This window comes from Giraffa tippelskirchi, chromosome X, assembly GCF_054371585.1.
Source record: "Giraffa tippelskirchi isolate mGirTip1 chromosome X, T2T-mGirTip1v1.2.pri, whole genome shotgun sequence".
Lineage (NCBI taxonomy): Eukaryota > Metazoa > Chordata > Mammalia > Artiodactyla > Giraffidae > Giraffa > Giraffa tippelskirchi.
In genome coordinates, this window is record NC_137289.1 from 18,898,928 (window position 1) to 18,915,512 (window position 16,585).

At 36.0% G+C, this 16,585-nt stretch overlaps 1 protein-coding gene across 8 annotated transcripts in view; it reads right to left on the bottom strand.

The window, feature by feature from the left end:
• Positions 1-1,446: 1,446 nt before the first annotated feature.
• PHF6 (PHD finger protein 6) overlaps positions 1,447-16,585 on the bottom strand; it is a 54,965-nt gene continuing 39,826 nt past the window's right edge. For 4 of the 8 annotated variants that reach the window (XM_081567074.1, XM_081567072.1, XM_081567070.1 and 1 more), the window contains 4 exons: positions 15,638-15,742; positions 13,036-13,169; positions 4,919-5,048; positions 1,447-4,589 (listed from right to left, as the gene is read on the bottom strand). In XM_081567074.1, the coding sequence (XP_081423200.1) occupies positions 4,919-5,048; positions 13,036-13,169; positions 15,638-15,742 (369 nt within the window). In that variant the 3' untranslated portion in view covers positions 1,447-4,589. Of the gene's footprint in view, positions 4,590-4,918; positions 5,049-13,035; positions 13,170-15,080; positions 15,743-16,585 lie in introns of those variants that run through there. The other 4 variants (XM_081567073.1, XM_081567071.1, XM_081567069.1 and 1 more) reach the window with 2 other exon arrangements.

Genomic DNA, 16,585 nt, shown 5'->3' on the forward strand with positions numbered 1-16,585 from the left:
TTCTACCTCCCTGCTCCTAACTCCCTTGACTATTTACTCTCTCAGGTCCCATTTAAAAGGCTGCCTCTTCAAACAGTACTTTTGTTTTCACATAAATCTGTTAGACTATTATCATTCACACAGCAGATCTAGTTAGCTTTTTGCCCAGTTGTACCTTCCCTATCGCCCCACCACTGGCCCCACTCCCAACATAAAACACATTTGTAAGTCTATAGACGTGTATAGGCAAAGGTAGAATTGGGGAGTTTATGGATCCGCTATCTTTTGACAAGGACCCAGGTCTGGAAGACTTCAGTACATTGACCACAGGCAGAACATGTCTGCTACAGTGTAACAAAATAAAAAGCTATCATTAACTTCCATAGTAACTGGTATTTTATAGCTTTCATCTTCTGAATAAAAATCAAGACTATATTTTTGCCTTGTCCTTCGAGTTTGGTTACCTCATTATCTGAACAAGGCAAAATTATGTAATACTGGTTGACACATAAAGCAGCACTGTCATAGGGACTGGGTTTTTCCCTTAAAAACATGGACTGGCCATAGAATTTTCCTAGGAAATTCTACCACATTTATGCTTTGGAATGACCTCAGCAATGCTGAAAAAAGAAAACAAAAAACACCCCAGTCCCAAACCCCAGCTGTAAATAGTTTCAATCAGCTAAAGAAAAACCACATAATTCTCTTCTCCATATTTTTATTGGGTAATTAAAATAAAGCTAAGTAATGGATTTTCAATGTGCCCGCACACACACACACACACTCACTCACTCACTCACTCACTCACTCAAACATGACAGGTAACATTTGCAATAAAGCACACTATAATTCTAGTTCCAGCGTTCATCAGAAATCTCTTACTTGATTTCTTTTTCCTCTTGAGTAGGGATGCAGGCATGCAGGTTAGAAATTATATGTATGAAATGAGCATATTCTACCAACTAAAACTTTGATTTCTGCCCTCAATAGGACCACCTCAATGTATGAGCACTACTGCTAGAAATAAGTTGTCCACAGTAAAGGGAGTACATTTAAATCTTTAAGGTGGAATTCCTTTATGACAAGGATATTAACCTTGCACCCTTATGAGCAAGCTGATAAACTATACTAGGAATTTGGGTTTATCTTTAAAATCACCTTCTAACTAGGTTTCAGAGGATCTGATGTAAGTCATAGGTATCCGAATCATGTGATGATAAAAGAAACTAGATGTAATGCAGTTCTATCATACTTTTGAAAGATTTGCTGTTTCTCTCCCTGATAAAGCCTTATGTGTGAACGTTGAAATTAACTCAAATTCACATTTTTTCTCTCTCTCATACTTGTTTAACCACAAAGTTATTAAACAAACTAGGCATTTCACCTTGAAATAATAGCAAGACTAAAAGGAACAGTTACAGATAAGCTTCATCATACCCTTGCACAAAAAAGACATACGTACAAACATGAAAGTCATAACTCATTTATTGAATGAATAGTATATGCAAGAATACCAATAAAAGGAAACTAATACTACAAACTACAATTTTGAAAATAAAGCCAATATAACAGGAACAAAATATACATAATATGAGAGGAATGTTTGATTTTGACCCATAATGCATTCCTTATCTTTACAATAACCTAAATGTCTGTTAGAACAAAACTGTATACCTTGGTCTAACTTTAGTGCTTCTTAAAAAAGCAACAACATTCTAGAACACTTTTCTTTTCTTTGAGATATTTAAGATTCACACATTTGTTCAAGTACATAGATTCTGATTCAACAGTAGATCTACATATCTTGTTATTCTCTTAATATCTTGAGTAACATGTACTCCTGAGCAAGTACTATCTGAAATTCTAAAACTGCTGATCCTTGAAATAAAATGTACTTCAGTTGTGGGTTTTTAATAAATTGAGATGAAAGTAAAACTCACCCTTCCCACCCCTCCTCCCCCCAGGAACAAAGAGCTTTATTAAAGTATAGAAACTCAAGTCTATCTTTCTACTCTAAAGAACATTTCTTACTAACATTTCTGGTAAGGCAATAAATGCTCCAGAATAATCTTCAATATATGCTTGCAAAGATTACACTGTTTAATATCGATAACAAAAACAAAACAAAAAAAAGGGAAAAAAGGAAAAAAGAAAAAATGCTTCAAAATTTTAAGCTAAAATATGCATAAAGGACAGTCATGGCAGTATTTTTGAAATGATGTAAATGTTATATACTTATCAAATAATGTCATGCTTATTAAAACTACAGTTAAGGACTTAGGAGATGAACAGTAAATACACTGCTGAGGTCCATTTTTCTAAATATTCATACCACAATGTAATTACTACCCAAAAGATGATGATGCTACTTGGGAACATAAGTACTGTACAATTTTTACATTGTAAGGCACTTTTACTCAGCATGTGACGAAAACATGGATAGAGAATCAAAATATTGGAAGTTTACAACCAAAGGTGATTTTTCATGTGACTTCAATTTACATTTCAATTTTTAATGAAAGACTGTTTAGCCAATGACACCACAGTGAGAAAAATAGGTAGCCAGCCACTTATCTAGCCAACCAAATGGTAAAGTGCTATTCTGGTTGCTAGTGGCAGAGAAAGGGTTGAAGAAACCCATACAAAGTCATACACTTTATTACATAACAAATTAACTGACAGCTATAGTATTTGAAGTCCATTACATGATTATTGACTGGCCATTATTACCCCTTGGCACCTTCCATTTTTCCTAAAAATATCATTACAGTAGTTGTCCAAAAATGAAGGTGCTCTATTATTCCGTGGGTAAGTCTATGGCACACAATGTAAAAATGATCTAGACACAGTGATTCAAAGATTTAAAATAATGGGTTTCAAGCTGCTGTAAGGAAATAAAGTACAGATCCTTTGGGAAAAGTCACATAGCTTGGTAAACAAACATCTAGATCTGTTGTTGCACTTCAAGTCATGGTGAATTTTGAAAATCCATCACATACATACACAGAAAAATCCAATGGTATATTTAGAACAAAAGGAGAAAAACGTATAGGGCAATCCACTACTAAAGCTAGTTTCCTTCTAAAAATAATAAAAGATGGTTAAAATAAAGCAATCATTGAGTCCCTTGATTTAAGTAAATGTGTGAATACACACTTGACAAATGTGACTTTAAGGGACTAGCAGTTAAAAAAAATCAGTCATTAAGCACAGTGTAATTTTCCACCTGTTACATTTTTAAAATGCTTTTCCATAAGCTGAAGAACATCTCAATGTACAGTCAAGTTAACATGTTATTTCTTGTTGGCTAATCTGCTTTAATGTGGTAGGTTAACTAATAAATCAGAAATCAGAATCCTACCCTTGATACTGAGGTGCTATGGTAATATTAGGCAGAACACAACTAGTTTTTTGGTTTTGCCACAAAGAAATAGATAAATGTGCTTTAGCAGGTAAGTGGAAGAAAATATCACTAGCTAGAAATGCCAGTGTGAAAATCCTTTCTAAAAAGCAGGGTTCTTAGGCTTTGAGAAACAATTCTGATGATCAATAAAACAATACAGAACGTTACCAGAAGGAAAATAGGTCACAGAAGCCTATTTTATAGATAAGCAAAGCAATGAATGAAAACATTAAAAACATTAAATAAAGTTTCTAAAATAGTGGTCACAAAATTAAAAATAAATACTGTTTTATGCAAAGACTGGTTTTTTTTTTTTTACTTCTACAGCACATGAGACCTCCTTACATACTTTGGGCCAATATATGAAGTGTTCCACAAAAACACGGCACTTGAGAGGAACAAGTTTCAGACATGGTGGCTAAAGTCCTTAGTAAGTGGTAACCCCTTAAATCTTAAAGAGGTTTCATTTGCTGTTGCCAAATGTTAGTTTAAACTTGAAAAGATCCAATCATTTTGCTAGAAGCTCTTTGTATGACATGAAAAGAGAAGAGGTTTACTGTCAAGAGAATTTTGGCATAAGCACTGGAGCTCAAAGCTTATAATCACCAGTTGCCCGAGTCCATGCTGGTCAGTGAGAACAACTTTAACAGGAACCAAATGAAAAGCTTTAGCACACTTCTTGGAAGAGATTTTTTAGCATGTGCTGTCAAAGCCAAGAGAAAAAGAAGGTTCTCTTCATTTCTAGCCTCCGTTACTTGAGCGTGGAAAAAAAATTCAAAAATTCCCATGTGTTGCCACCAGAGGCGTGTTTGCACTGTAAAGTGAAATTTGCTTACGCTTTCCCTTGAGTATGAATCCACTAAACAAACTTATACACTCTAAACAGTAGAACTTTGTTCAGTCCAGAAATATAGCTTACTTCATTTCAATGTCTGCTTTAACTATTGACACTATACACAGGGTTAATAGTGTTTCAATTGCTTCCCAGAAACTGCAAACTACAGCTACGTAATATCAACATGTCAAACTCTGCCATCTAATGAAGGCTCATAAAACAAACAAGATGCTTTTAGGCAGTTCAATGAAGGATCTAAGAGTTGGGCAGTAAAAAGTTACAAACCCTTTTTGATTTTAGAAAACAGTGAAAAAAGAATAGTAGTTATGGATGTCTTATTCATTCCCAGTTTTCTAACTCTGTCCCATGAACCTGTTTAAAAGATGATAAAAAAATGTAAAATATGATGCTTGAGGGGAGCACAATAAATAAAATGTTATTGAGGAGCAAGAATATCTTATTGGTTTGACACTACAACTACATTTATTGATAAAGTGGATAGCTTGTTTTTACAGTTACAAAATCAGCTAGCTAAAAGAAAAAAAACTATGCAAGCCTACACATCCTCAGCATTCTAGTAACATGCTTAACTAAATATAATAGCATTAAAAAAAAACCAAACTGCACATTATTAGTTCAATATATATTTATCAGTGTGTACTGTATTCTGACAACACAGCCAATATAGTTAACTTTCATACCTAGTTTCCATTAAGCTGCTGCTGAGTTAGTTGTTGCTGATCAATTTCTACTTTTCCTCGGCTTTTACTCTCTCGTTCTTCATCTTCTTCATCTCTCTCATCATTTCCACTATGATTTTTACAATATAGTCTACAACGATGAAAGATAAAAATCTCAAAATGTTTTGTCATTATTGATGAGAACATATTTACATCATTAGTAGATGAGGTTGACGCCCATTTAAAATATGGTCTCCTCATCCATGCTTAAAAACACTCCACAATTAGGTAAAGGTTCATTTCTATTTAATAGAAAGGAAAGCACTCTATTAATGAGATTACAAAAAGTTCATCTCAAATAAAACCTCTGGTTTAGGATGAAAGTTACCACATATGTCCAAATATAAGGCAATTCCTCACTTTGCCCAATGAGATTAAAAAGGTTTTCAGCCAACATGAAAATATCAACTTTCAGTATATATGTGAAAGTGTCAGTTGCTCAGTTGTGTCTGACTCTTTGTGACCCCATGGACGGTAGCCCACCAGGTTCCTCTGCATGGAATTCTCCAGGCAAAAATACTGGAGTGGGTAGCCACTGCCTTCTCCAGGGGATGGTCCCAACCCAGGGATCGAACCTGGGTCTCCTGTATTGGCAGGTGGATTCTTTACCATCTGAGCCACCAGGTAAGCTTTACTATTGGTGCTTTACTATATACACACCAATATATTTTGCATAATCAATCATCTCCACCATAGTCAAAGAAGGGTGGGGGATGATCTGAGCTTAGTTTTAGGTCAATTATACACAAGATGACAAGATGGAACAATGCTTAAAAAATGTTCAGTAGATGCCCTCTTGTGGGCAGCAACGGATAAAAGATGATCACATAAGAATTCATCTGCCACAAACGATGTAAGAGTAGCTTTCACATCAAAGTTTCTAACAAGTGAGTAGAATAAACAGGAGAGGTGGGGATGGGGGGCAACAGGATAACCGACTTCTGAAATAGTTTTGCTCATCACTTTTTATTCTTAAAACATTTTCAATAATTTTCAAAGAACTATGGAGAATTTCTACTTTTCAAACACTCCACATTAGGAGTCACTTTTTAAATCATGACTTCAAATATCAAGAGTGAGACTTCTATATAGTGTACCTGTGAAGTATCTTCCTCCAAAATACAACCTGAATCTTTGAACCAAGTTATAAATACAGGAAATACAGAGGGGTAGGAAATGAGGTATATGAAACCACGAACAAGCAAATAGATAAAATCTAGAACATAGGGCTTCTCCAGGACAACTTATCAGGGTTCTTCAATAAGTAGGAGGAAAAGGCAAGGGTGGAGTGGGGACTGCTCTTTATTGACAGAGACTTAAGTGACTTCCATTAAATGCTATGTAAGGACTGTGAATGTATTGAAATTTGAACAAATCAAGGCCAAAAGAACATTTTCAAGACAACTGGGGAAAGGTGCAAGTGGACTGGGTATGAGATGATACTAAGAACTTACTGTTAATTTTAAAAAGTGTGATAATAATCACATAGTGATACTAAAGTATATAAGGATAAAATGACAGAAGATCTGGGATTCTGCTTTAACATACCTCAGAAAGAAAAAAAAAATGTAGATGAAACAACTGTGGCAATAACTTGGTACCTACTGAGACTGGGAGTTGTGTAGTTGTAGAAATTTTTATAACAGAATTTTATCTAAAAGATGAGCTCTTTCTTTGTTAGAAAAATTTTAATCTTTTCTGGGGTTATTTTTCACTCAAGGAGTATTTCCCATAGGCCTATTATGTGTTTTTCCCCACTCTGGACACCCAGGCCACAGGTGTCGACCAGTCAAAGAAGATCTCTGCTGCCGCAGAACTTACTGTTTTATGGTGGGAGGCTGAAATTTTAGAAAACTATATATTTATATAGTTTAGAAATACAATAAAACAGGATACATAGATCACTATATAATCTTCCCTTGCCTTTTTAATATGAATATATTCATGATCCATCCTAAAGGAAATCAGTCGTGAATATTCATTGGAAGGACTGATGCTGAAGCTGAAGCTCCAATTCTTTGGCCACCTGATGCGAAGAACTGACTCATTTGAAAAGACCCTGATGCTGGGAAAGATTGAAGGCGGGAGGAGAAGGGGATGACAGAGGATGAGATGGTTGGATGGCATCACCAACTCAATGGACATGAGTTTGAATAAACTCTGGGAGTTGGTGATGGACAGGGAGGCCTGGTGTGCTGTAGTTCATGGGGTCGCAAAGAGTCAGACATGACTGAGCGACTGAACTGAACTGATTCATGATCCAGAGAGGGCTGGTAAAGAAAGAAGGGAAGGAAGCCATTTCATGCAGAAATATTCCTCCTTTCATTTCCTCCTATCTGCCCATTCTTCTCTCCCCAAACTACTCGGTTATGGACTTCTTTGAACTCAATGATCTCCATGAAAAAAGCTAGACTCCACCTTCTAATTTTAGAAACAAATTTCAATGTGAAAAAATAAAAACATTTCAAATCATCATAGATCCCAGTCCAAATATTTTTGTTCAGAGATGACCACTGCAACATGGTGTTCTAACAACTAAAAAAACCATGTAAACATCTAAAATAACTGATTAAACAAGCTTATACACCCATTCAATGGCATACTAGGCAACCATTAAAATGGTGATGTACTACTGTTTAACATCACAGAAAAAATGCCTCTACTAAAGATAAAGGAAGTGGAAAACAGGTTATAAAATATTATATGTAAGAAAGTTTTGTTTTTATAAATGTATACATGTAAATAATCACATAAATGTCTAGAAGAAAACATTCCAAAAGATTTAAAAGTTATCTTGGATGCTAGAATTAAAGTTGATACTAAGTTTTATTTTTATCTATAGTTTCCATTTTCTTTCTGAAATGAAAATGGATAACTATTGTGAAAAGAATATCTAAATAAAGTTAAAATTTAAATACAATAATTCTCCATATATTTGATCTTAAATATTTTAAATGAGCTTGTTATTTTAAAATATTATTGGGGGACTCCCCAGTGGTCCAGTGGCTAAGACTCCATGCTCCCAATGCAGGGGGCTGGGGTTCAATCCCTGGTCAGGGAACTAGGTCCCATATGCCACAACTAAGACCCAGCCTAGCCAAATAAAATAAATAAGTAAATAAAATTAAAAATAAAATATCATTGGCTACTTTAAAAAATAATGTATTGCTCCAGTACTCTTGCCTGGAAAATCCCATGGACGGAGGAGCCTGGTAGGCTACAGTCCATGGGGTCGCTAAGAGTCGGTCATGACTGAGCGACTTCACTTTCACTTTTCCCTTTCATGCACTGGAGAAGGCAATGGCAATCCACTCCAGTATTCTTGCCTGGAGAATCCCAGGGACGGGGGAGCCTGGTGGGCTGCCGTCTATGGGGTCGCACAGAGTCGGACACAACTGAAGCGACTTAGCAGCAGCAGCAGCAGCTCATGAACTATATAAAGGAGACTATAAAATTGCCTCTTCTCCTTCCCTATGCAATGAATAAGAGGTGACAACTATTACATCTGCTGACTATGCTCCTAGAAATTTTTCTATGTATAAAAACCATGCAACTTCCCTGGTGGTCCAGTGGTTAAGACTCTGTGCTTTAAATGCAGGGAGCATGGGTTTGATCCTTGTTCAGGAAATTAAGATCCCACATGCTGTGCAGTGTGGCCAAAAACAATCCTATAATGTGATGGGATCCAAATATAATTTGGACAAATAGGCTTTAAAAAATACACATATCTTGTATACATGTGTGCATGCATGTACTTTTCATATGCTAAAATAGAATTATGCAACATTTTCCCCGACTGGAAATACATCTTTCACAACTCTACACATGGATCTACTTTATTCTTTAATTGCTGCATAGCATTCCACTAGATGCTTGTATGTACTAAAATTCATTTACTAAGTCTCTTGATGGAATTCTGATTTTTTTCTTTCTTCCTTTCTTTTCTTCTTGCTATTGTAGGTGAAAAGTTAATAAAAATATTTCCCCCTTCTGCATGAGAATTTCACCTTTGGTTAACTCTTTAGCTCTGTTCCCCTGGCAACTTAACAAACATTACTGTGTCACTATTTTACTAATCTATGTTATCCCCCAATTGGTAGACTACATCTGGACTGGGGGCTTCCCCGACGGCTCAGCAGGTAAAGAATCTGCCTGCAATGCAGGAAACAGAGGAGACACAGGTTCGATCCCTGGGTCAGGAAGATCCCCTGAAGAAGAAAATGGCAACCCACTTCAGTTTTCTTGCCTGAAAAATAAATCCCATGGACAGAGGAGCCTGGCAGGCTATAGTCCAAAGGGTCACAAAGAGTTGGACACGACTGAGTGACTAAGCACATCATTGAAACATTACAACTTCTCTAAGCAGAAAGCCTCCAACTCTGAACATTTCCCTTTCTAAAATTAGTTTTAATGGCGTCCAAGTCCTTACTGGCAACACACACAGTTTAACCAGGAGAGGAAAGTTCCTCTGTAAACTGTGCCTCCCCCCAAATAAAAGCAAAATATTTAAATTCTCTAAAGAACCACAGATATAAAATGGAGAGCAGTTTATCATTGGAGACCTAAACCTTAAACAATATATATCTTTTACTACTAGTCTGCTTGTGTGGACTGTGCAGACAACAGTGCAAGAACATGTATGTGCAAGAAGTTTCACTGCATTGTTAGTGATAGCAGCAATACCCACTAAGGCATCTTCTTAGATTCTAAGATTTCACCAAAGATATGGATCTGTCTTCAGTGATCTTTACCCCTGGGCCAGTACCATACTATTTTCCCTACTATACTATATGATTGGCTTTGATATATAACAGGAAGATTTCTCTTCTCAATTGCATTAAAAATTTTCTTGGCTTCATGTGATAAAGATTAGTTGGCTACTCCAATATCTATCCCTGCCCTTACCTACATAGTACTAAACCATATTTCGTTTGGGTAGCAATGTGTCCACTAAGAGTATATTTCCCAGACTCCTTTGGACATGTGACTAAATTCTGGCAAATGAGGTGCTGAGTGTATGGAAATTCCAGGAAGGCTGATTAGAGCCTGACTGAGGTGGAGCAAGAGCAACTTTGTCCTTTCATCTTCCTTTGCTCCTGTTTCCTCCTGCTTCCATTCGGGAAGATGGAAATGGGGACCAATAATAACACTGAAAAGCTGCCTACCACATCTGCATTGCTTTCCCTTGGACGTCTTTCAGAAGAGAAACAAACTTCTATCTTGTTTAAGTTTCTATTTCTTTTTCCAGTTATATAAGGTAATAATCATTACTAATAGACAATAATACTACATTTATTTTTTAGATAAAACTGTCAAAAAGTTGGATTTCATGAAAATTGTATTAAAATATATAACTTGGGAAGAAGAGGTATCTTTCAAAGTTGAGTCTATCAAGGATCATAATATACTTTGTCATTCATTGGGGTCCTGTGTAAGATGCTATTTTTTTTTAAAACAAAGTTCACCTTTGGTATATGTGAGTGTGTGTGAAGAGGGGTGAGAGTTGGGGGTGGGAGTAGGAGACAGTTTTCCTTTACATTTTTTAACTAGCTATTTGTTGTTTAGTTGCTAAGTCGTGTCTGAATCTCTTGTAACCCCATGGACTATAGTCTGCCAGGCTTCTCTGTTCATGGGATTCTCCAGGCAAGTGTACTGGAGTGTGTTGCCATGGAACTGTGGCTTTTTTTTTTTGGTCATGGAATTATTTTTAAAAATTCATCTCATATTCAGCAGCCTTACTGACTGAGCTCTTATAAATTTTTAATAAATTCAGAGTTGATTTCTTTGGATTTTCTTGGTAGACAATGAAATCAATAATATTGACAATTTTTTCTCCTTCACAATATTTTCTATACATTTTCCTTCCTTTCCTTGTACCAGCTTAACCCTCCAGAAGAACAGTGAAAGTGACATTGGTAGTTGGCACCCTTGTCTTGTTGCTGATTTGAATGAAAGTGCACTGGTATAGTGGTTCTCAGTTACAGATGAACTTGAGAATCACTTGGCGAGTCATAAAATACATGGTTTGGGCCTCAACCTACTGTGAGGGGAAGGCCCAGGCATAACCATTTTTAAAGAGGACTCTCTCTACCTCCAGGTGATTCTAAGGCTCAGTTCTGGTTAAGAACCATGGTCCATTTACTTTAATGCCAAAGAAGCTGTTTTTTCCTCTTAACACTCTAGTAAGACTCCTAGCTTACAACCAAGAGCACTTTTGCTACCTTACTTTACAATTCAGAAATGGATATTGAATGATATCAAATGTCTTTTCAGTTTCCACTAGGAAAGCGCTAGGATTTTTCTTTATTAATTATAATGGGTCACATTCCTAATTTTGAAAAATCTTGAAACTGTTAGACTACAGCCCTGGGTTTGATTTTCTAATATTTTATTTTGGATTTTGGTACATTTATTTATAAAAGTAAGATCAGTCTCTAGTTTTTAAATTTTTGTTGTTAAATGGTATCTTTGTCAGGTTTACTGTCACAACTATGCAAGTGTTACAGAAGTTTTCCATTTTTTGCTATGTGCTAGACTTTTAAAAATAACATTGGAATTATCTGTTCCTTAAAGGCTTGATAGAATTCATTTGCAAAACATGTGCCTTTATTATTAAGCAAAGTTTGGCCAAGTTTATAATACAGCATTAGCACCTCATGCAGTCACCCAAATGGCTTGGTGACTGCTGACACAAACTGCTTTGTCCATGAAGTAGTTGACTCTGGGTCATTGGTTTACTGCACACTGGGAATGTGTGAGCAAAGAAGTCCTTTACAACTTGCAAAGACAAACCAAATAAATATTCAGGGATTCCTATCAACTTACTCTCCATTTGATTAAACAATGGGAACCATTATAGATTCATATTGATACCACTAGTCCAATGCAGCACAGGTAAGGAGAAGACCATAAAAAAAGAAGGTAACGTGTAATCCCAAATCTCCAAACCTTACTCTTTCATCAGTCTTCCAAGAGTACCTTTAGACTTCTATCTTCACAACTACTATTCTAATCTACCAGCAATTCTCACCTGGACTTTCAGCACCATTTGCACCCTGGCTTTGTGTACCATCTTAGGGCCTTGCACATGCTGTGCTCTCTGCCTAGAACACCTTCCCAATACCCACATCCATTTTGCCTTTCATATCTCAGCTCAAGCACTATTTCCTTAAGGAAATTATCTTAGACACTCCTCCACTACAGACTAGGTTAGCTCCTCCTTGTTATACGCTCTCACAGCACTTTGTAACAGAACTTTTACATCAGGGGTCCCAACCCCCACCAGTACCAGTCCATGGCCTGTTAGGAACCAGGCCACACAGCAGGAGGTGAGCAGTGAGTGAGCAAACCAAGCTTCATCTGTATTTACAGCTGCTCCCCATTGCTTGCATTACCGCCTGAGCTCCGCCTCCTGTCAGATCAGTGGCGGCACTGAATTCTCATAGAAGGGAGAACTCTACTGTGAACTGCACGTGCAAGGGATCTAGGTTGCACACTCCTTATGAGAATCTAATGCCTGATGGTTGGAGGTGGAGTTGAGGTGGTAATGCTATCGCTGGGGAGTGACTGCAAATAAAGATTATCATTAGCACAATAAATGTAGTGGGCTTGAATCATCCTGAAACCATCCCCCCACTCCCCCCAGTCCATGGGAAAATTGTCTTCTGGTTCGGAACCAGAAACCTGGTGCCAAAAAAGTTGAGGACCAATGTTTCATACCATTTATGAAGTTTGTGATTGTATATTTATTTATGTGGCCATTTGATTGATGTTTCTCCCACTAGACTGTGAGCTTCCATGAAGACACAGTCTGTGTCCATTTTGATCACTGTTGTATGCCCAGCTCCTAGCCCAATGCCAGGCACATAGGAAGCATAACAAACACTGGATAAACAAATGCTAATCCAGAGATGTCTAGGCAGAGGAAAATGCCATTGCAGTACTCATACAGAGTCCTCAGTATTCTATACTTGGCTAAACATCACCTAAGAAGAGTGAGCAAGTAAACTAATGTCAGCTATTTAAGGGCGGTTACTTACTGACAAGTTTAGGAAAATGGACAATTGTTGTTCTCTTACTTGTAAATTCCTCGTGACATATTTTCAATGTATTTAGCTTTGTCTTGTACTCCACAGTGGTAATGGTAAGTCTTAACACAGGCTTTTATTTCACATCCAATAGTAGCACCGGGCTGACTGCAAAGTGTACATTTCTGTTTAGGGGAAGAGAAAGAATAATTATAAGCAGTATTTCCAAGTTTATGCAATCTTATTTTTTCTATTTTAGCCATATTTCAGCCAAACATTCCATGTTACAAAGAAAACAGCCAGTTTTTCTACTGAAAGAGAGTGCACTGAACTTATAGTATAGCATATATATTAAATAATGTTGCAATCTAAATCATACTTTGACTTTCTAATATGTAGTCAGCCCTGATGTTTCCATTATTTAACTCTACTAACCATCAGCAATCTGACATTGAAACATAAAGGGAACACTCCTTAATACTGGCAAACACACATAAAAAATATATTGTATATTTTAGTGGTTGGCTTCTTCTCTTTCCTGCAATCGGTCCCTTTCTTATTATGAACAAGGGGAAGAATGAGAAGATAGGAAAGCAATGTCCCCCAGAGAGGGATTGCTACCAAGTAGGCAAAAGGGCAGAAAGAGACTAAGGGGCTGAAATTCTTGTAAGACTTAAGGTGATTGTTGGCAAAAGAGTTTCATAGTCAAAGAAGTTTGAGAAATGCTCGTTTTAAACAGATTACTTGATTGCAGAACTTCTGACAGCTTTTCCTCCAGGAAGGAGGGTATAGTAAACAGTTTCCAACTTTATTGAATTCCAGATGCCCTTTTAATTTTGGAGCAGTGGGAGAGCATCTTGATGGAGCGATTTCCTTTGAAGCACACATGGGAAAATGCTAGGTTAGTGCTGCCACTAATGGTCAACAGTGTAGAAGTAAGCAAGCTGATCAAGAGAACTGAATTGTTATCCTAGTCACCTATTTGACTTCAGATGTATGACATAACCACACTGCTCAACATGATATGATTGTTTTCCCCTTTATTTTTTTAGTACTCCACATTCTGTTTTAAAGGAGTTTCCTTTTTTAAAAGAATAATCAAAGTATCAAGAAACTGAACTGGATTTAAATGGAACAGATGATATCAATAATCTTTATACCTTCAAAAATGCAATTCCACAGAGAAAAAGTCATTTCTAATGAATTCAGACAAAGATCAACCATGTCTGAAACAAATCGAAGGGGAACTTCACAATGGAGGGATTGACTCACCACCTGAATCCAAGGATCAGACATTATGACTTGTCTGATGTGATAAAATATGGACGATATAGTCCCACCTGTGAAGAGTTCTTACCCCCCAAAATGTTGGAAACTGAATCTAATCAGTTTTTTACATCTAACTTCCACTTTAAAAGAAAATCTGGCGGATAGAGGGACAAGTTAAATGGCATTGTGCAAAAGCAAACAGACAAATAAAACATGTGGGATGTTCTATAGGACAATTAATTCATTTTCTACAACAAGTCAATGGCATACAACAAAACAGAAACAATAAAGACAGGGAGGACGGAGTGCCCTAAATTACTCAAGGGATATGTAACAACCAAATGTAATGTGTGAACCTCCTCTGACTCACACAAACCAACTTTAAAAAGATAGCTTTAAGACAATTGGGGAAATACAAATACGAACTAGGTATTAAATGACACTGAAGACTCACTGTTAATTTATAAGTTGTAATAACATTGTGGTTAGGTAAGAAAATGCCCAACTTTTAAGAGATACATACTGAAATATGTAGAGGTGAAATGATATGAAGTCTCAGCTCTGCTTTAAAATACTTCAAGCAACAAGAATAAAAGGCATAGATGAAACGAGTGCCGCAAATTCTTGATAACTGATGAGTCAAGGTGATGGATAGACGTGTGTTACTAGTCTTTCTAATTTTGATGTTTGAAATTTTTCACAATAAAAATTTTTTAAATAAAGTCATTTCTAGAGACAACTGCTGTCTTAAATATTTTGCATTCCTAGGACATTTTATAATATTCATAAACTGTAAAGGAGTAAGTGATCAAATAAAGATGCCAATATTTCTTAAAGCTATTTATTAGTAATTCAGTATGTTTAAAAACATGAGACTTAGGCACATTTTATAAAGGAAACTTTAAAGCTATGATAAACATATTAAGAGACAACTATGTATGTGAACTTTAAACAGAAGGCTCTGCAAAAAATCTTTTCCTTTTATTAAAAAAAATGAATAACAACATGGGGAGGGTCTCAATACTCTATTGGGGTCATGAGATTTTTCTTAAAGCGAGCTTAAACAGTTTAACATTTTAAACTTAATAAGGTGTGTCACATTCACATCTTCATTTATTTTATTAAAAGACTCTCAAAATACCCTGAAATATAAATCTCCATATAATTCTCTTAAGTAATGAAGTTACATAGAAAGGAGAATAACTTTCAGTAACATCAGCATCCTTTATTATATTACAAATGAGTCAAATATATACTTTGCTTTAACACATGAACTACTTTATATTGAAAGTTTTGGTGACTGGATGAATTTAAGATGTGTTCTAAATTTAAAGCACAAAGTCAGAAGAGTAACGTTGCATAGCATAAACATAAAAGCACAGACCATTCTCTTCCCTCGCTTAATCTCCTGAAGTACAGTTTTAATATCAAAATCTCCAAATTCTGCTCTTGAAGTTGTTGTGAGCTGAACGGTGCCAGAAGAAAATAACTAGAGAAGAAAAATGCAAAAAACATGTAATATTCAGAATACTCGTGAGAAAAAGATGAAACAATGTGTGAACGAACGTGTTATATTATTTTAATATCCTGAGAAAGATGACTTTTCCTTAATCAAGTACTGCCTCAAATATTTTTTTTAATCTATTCACATTTCTGATTAAAATATAACTCAAAATAAGAACAATGGAATAAAACTAATGTTGCCAGTATAGCACCAAGATTAAATGCTTCATTAAACAAGAAGAGTTTAGCAGTGTCATCCTGTCATCTCAACTACTTTACATTTCCACCAAGTTTAAAAAAATAGTTTCAAATGACAAATTTCAACCACAGATACAGATCAGAATCACCTGGAGGTTTTTTTTTCAAACTAGACATGTTTGGGATCTACTCCAGGGATATATATTTTGGGAAAACCTCCCCAGGTAAATTTGATATGCATCTCTGATTAAGAACTCCTGAAGTAAGTAATATAATTTTTAAAAATTTTCGGCCATGTCACATGACTTGTGGGATCTTCCTTCCCTGACCAGGGATTGAACCCAGGCCCTCAGCAGTGAAAGTATAGCGTCCTAACCACTGGACCACTAGGGAATTCTATAAATAATATAATTTTTAAAATCTAATCATCAGTGGGATGAGTAATTTCAATACAACCTATTTCAAAAATGCTTACATATACTATATGTCAGACCTGTATCTAAGGATGCAAAGATAAGATATGCACTCAAGGAATTAAGGCTCATAAATGAATAACTGCAATACAGTGTAAGAAGTACAATAAGAGAGATTTTTACCAGGTTATAGTGGAGTCTAAACATAGCTTCCAAGA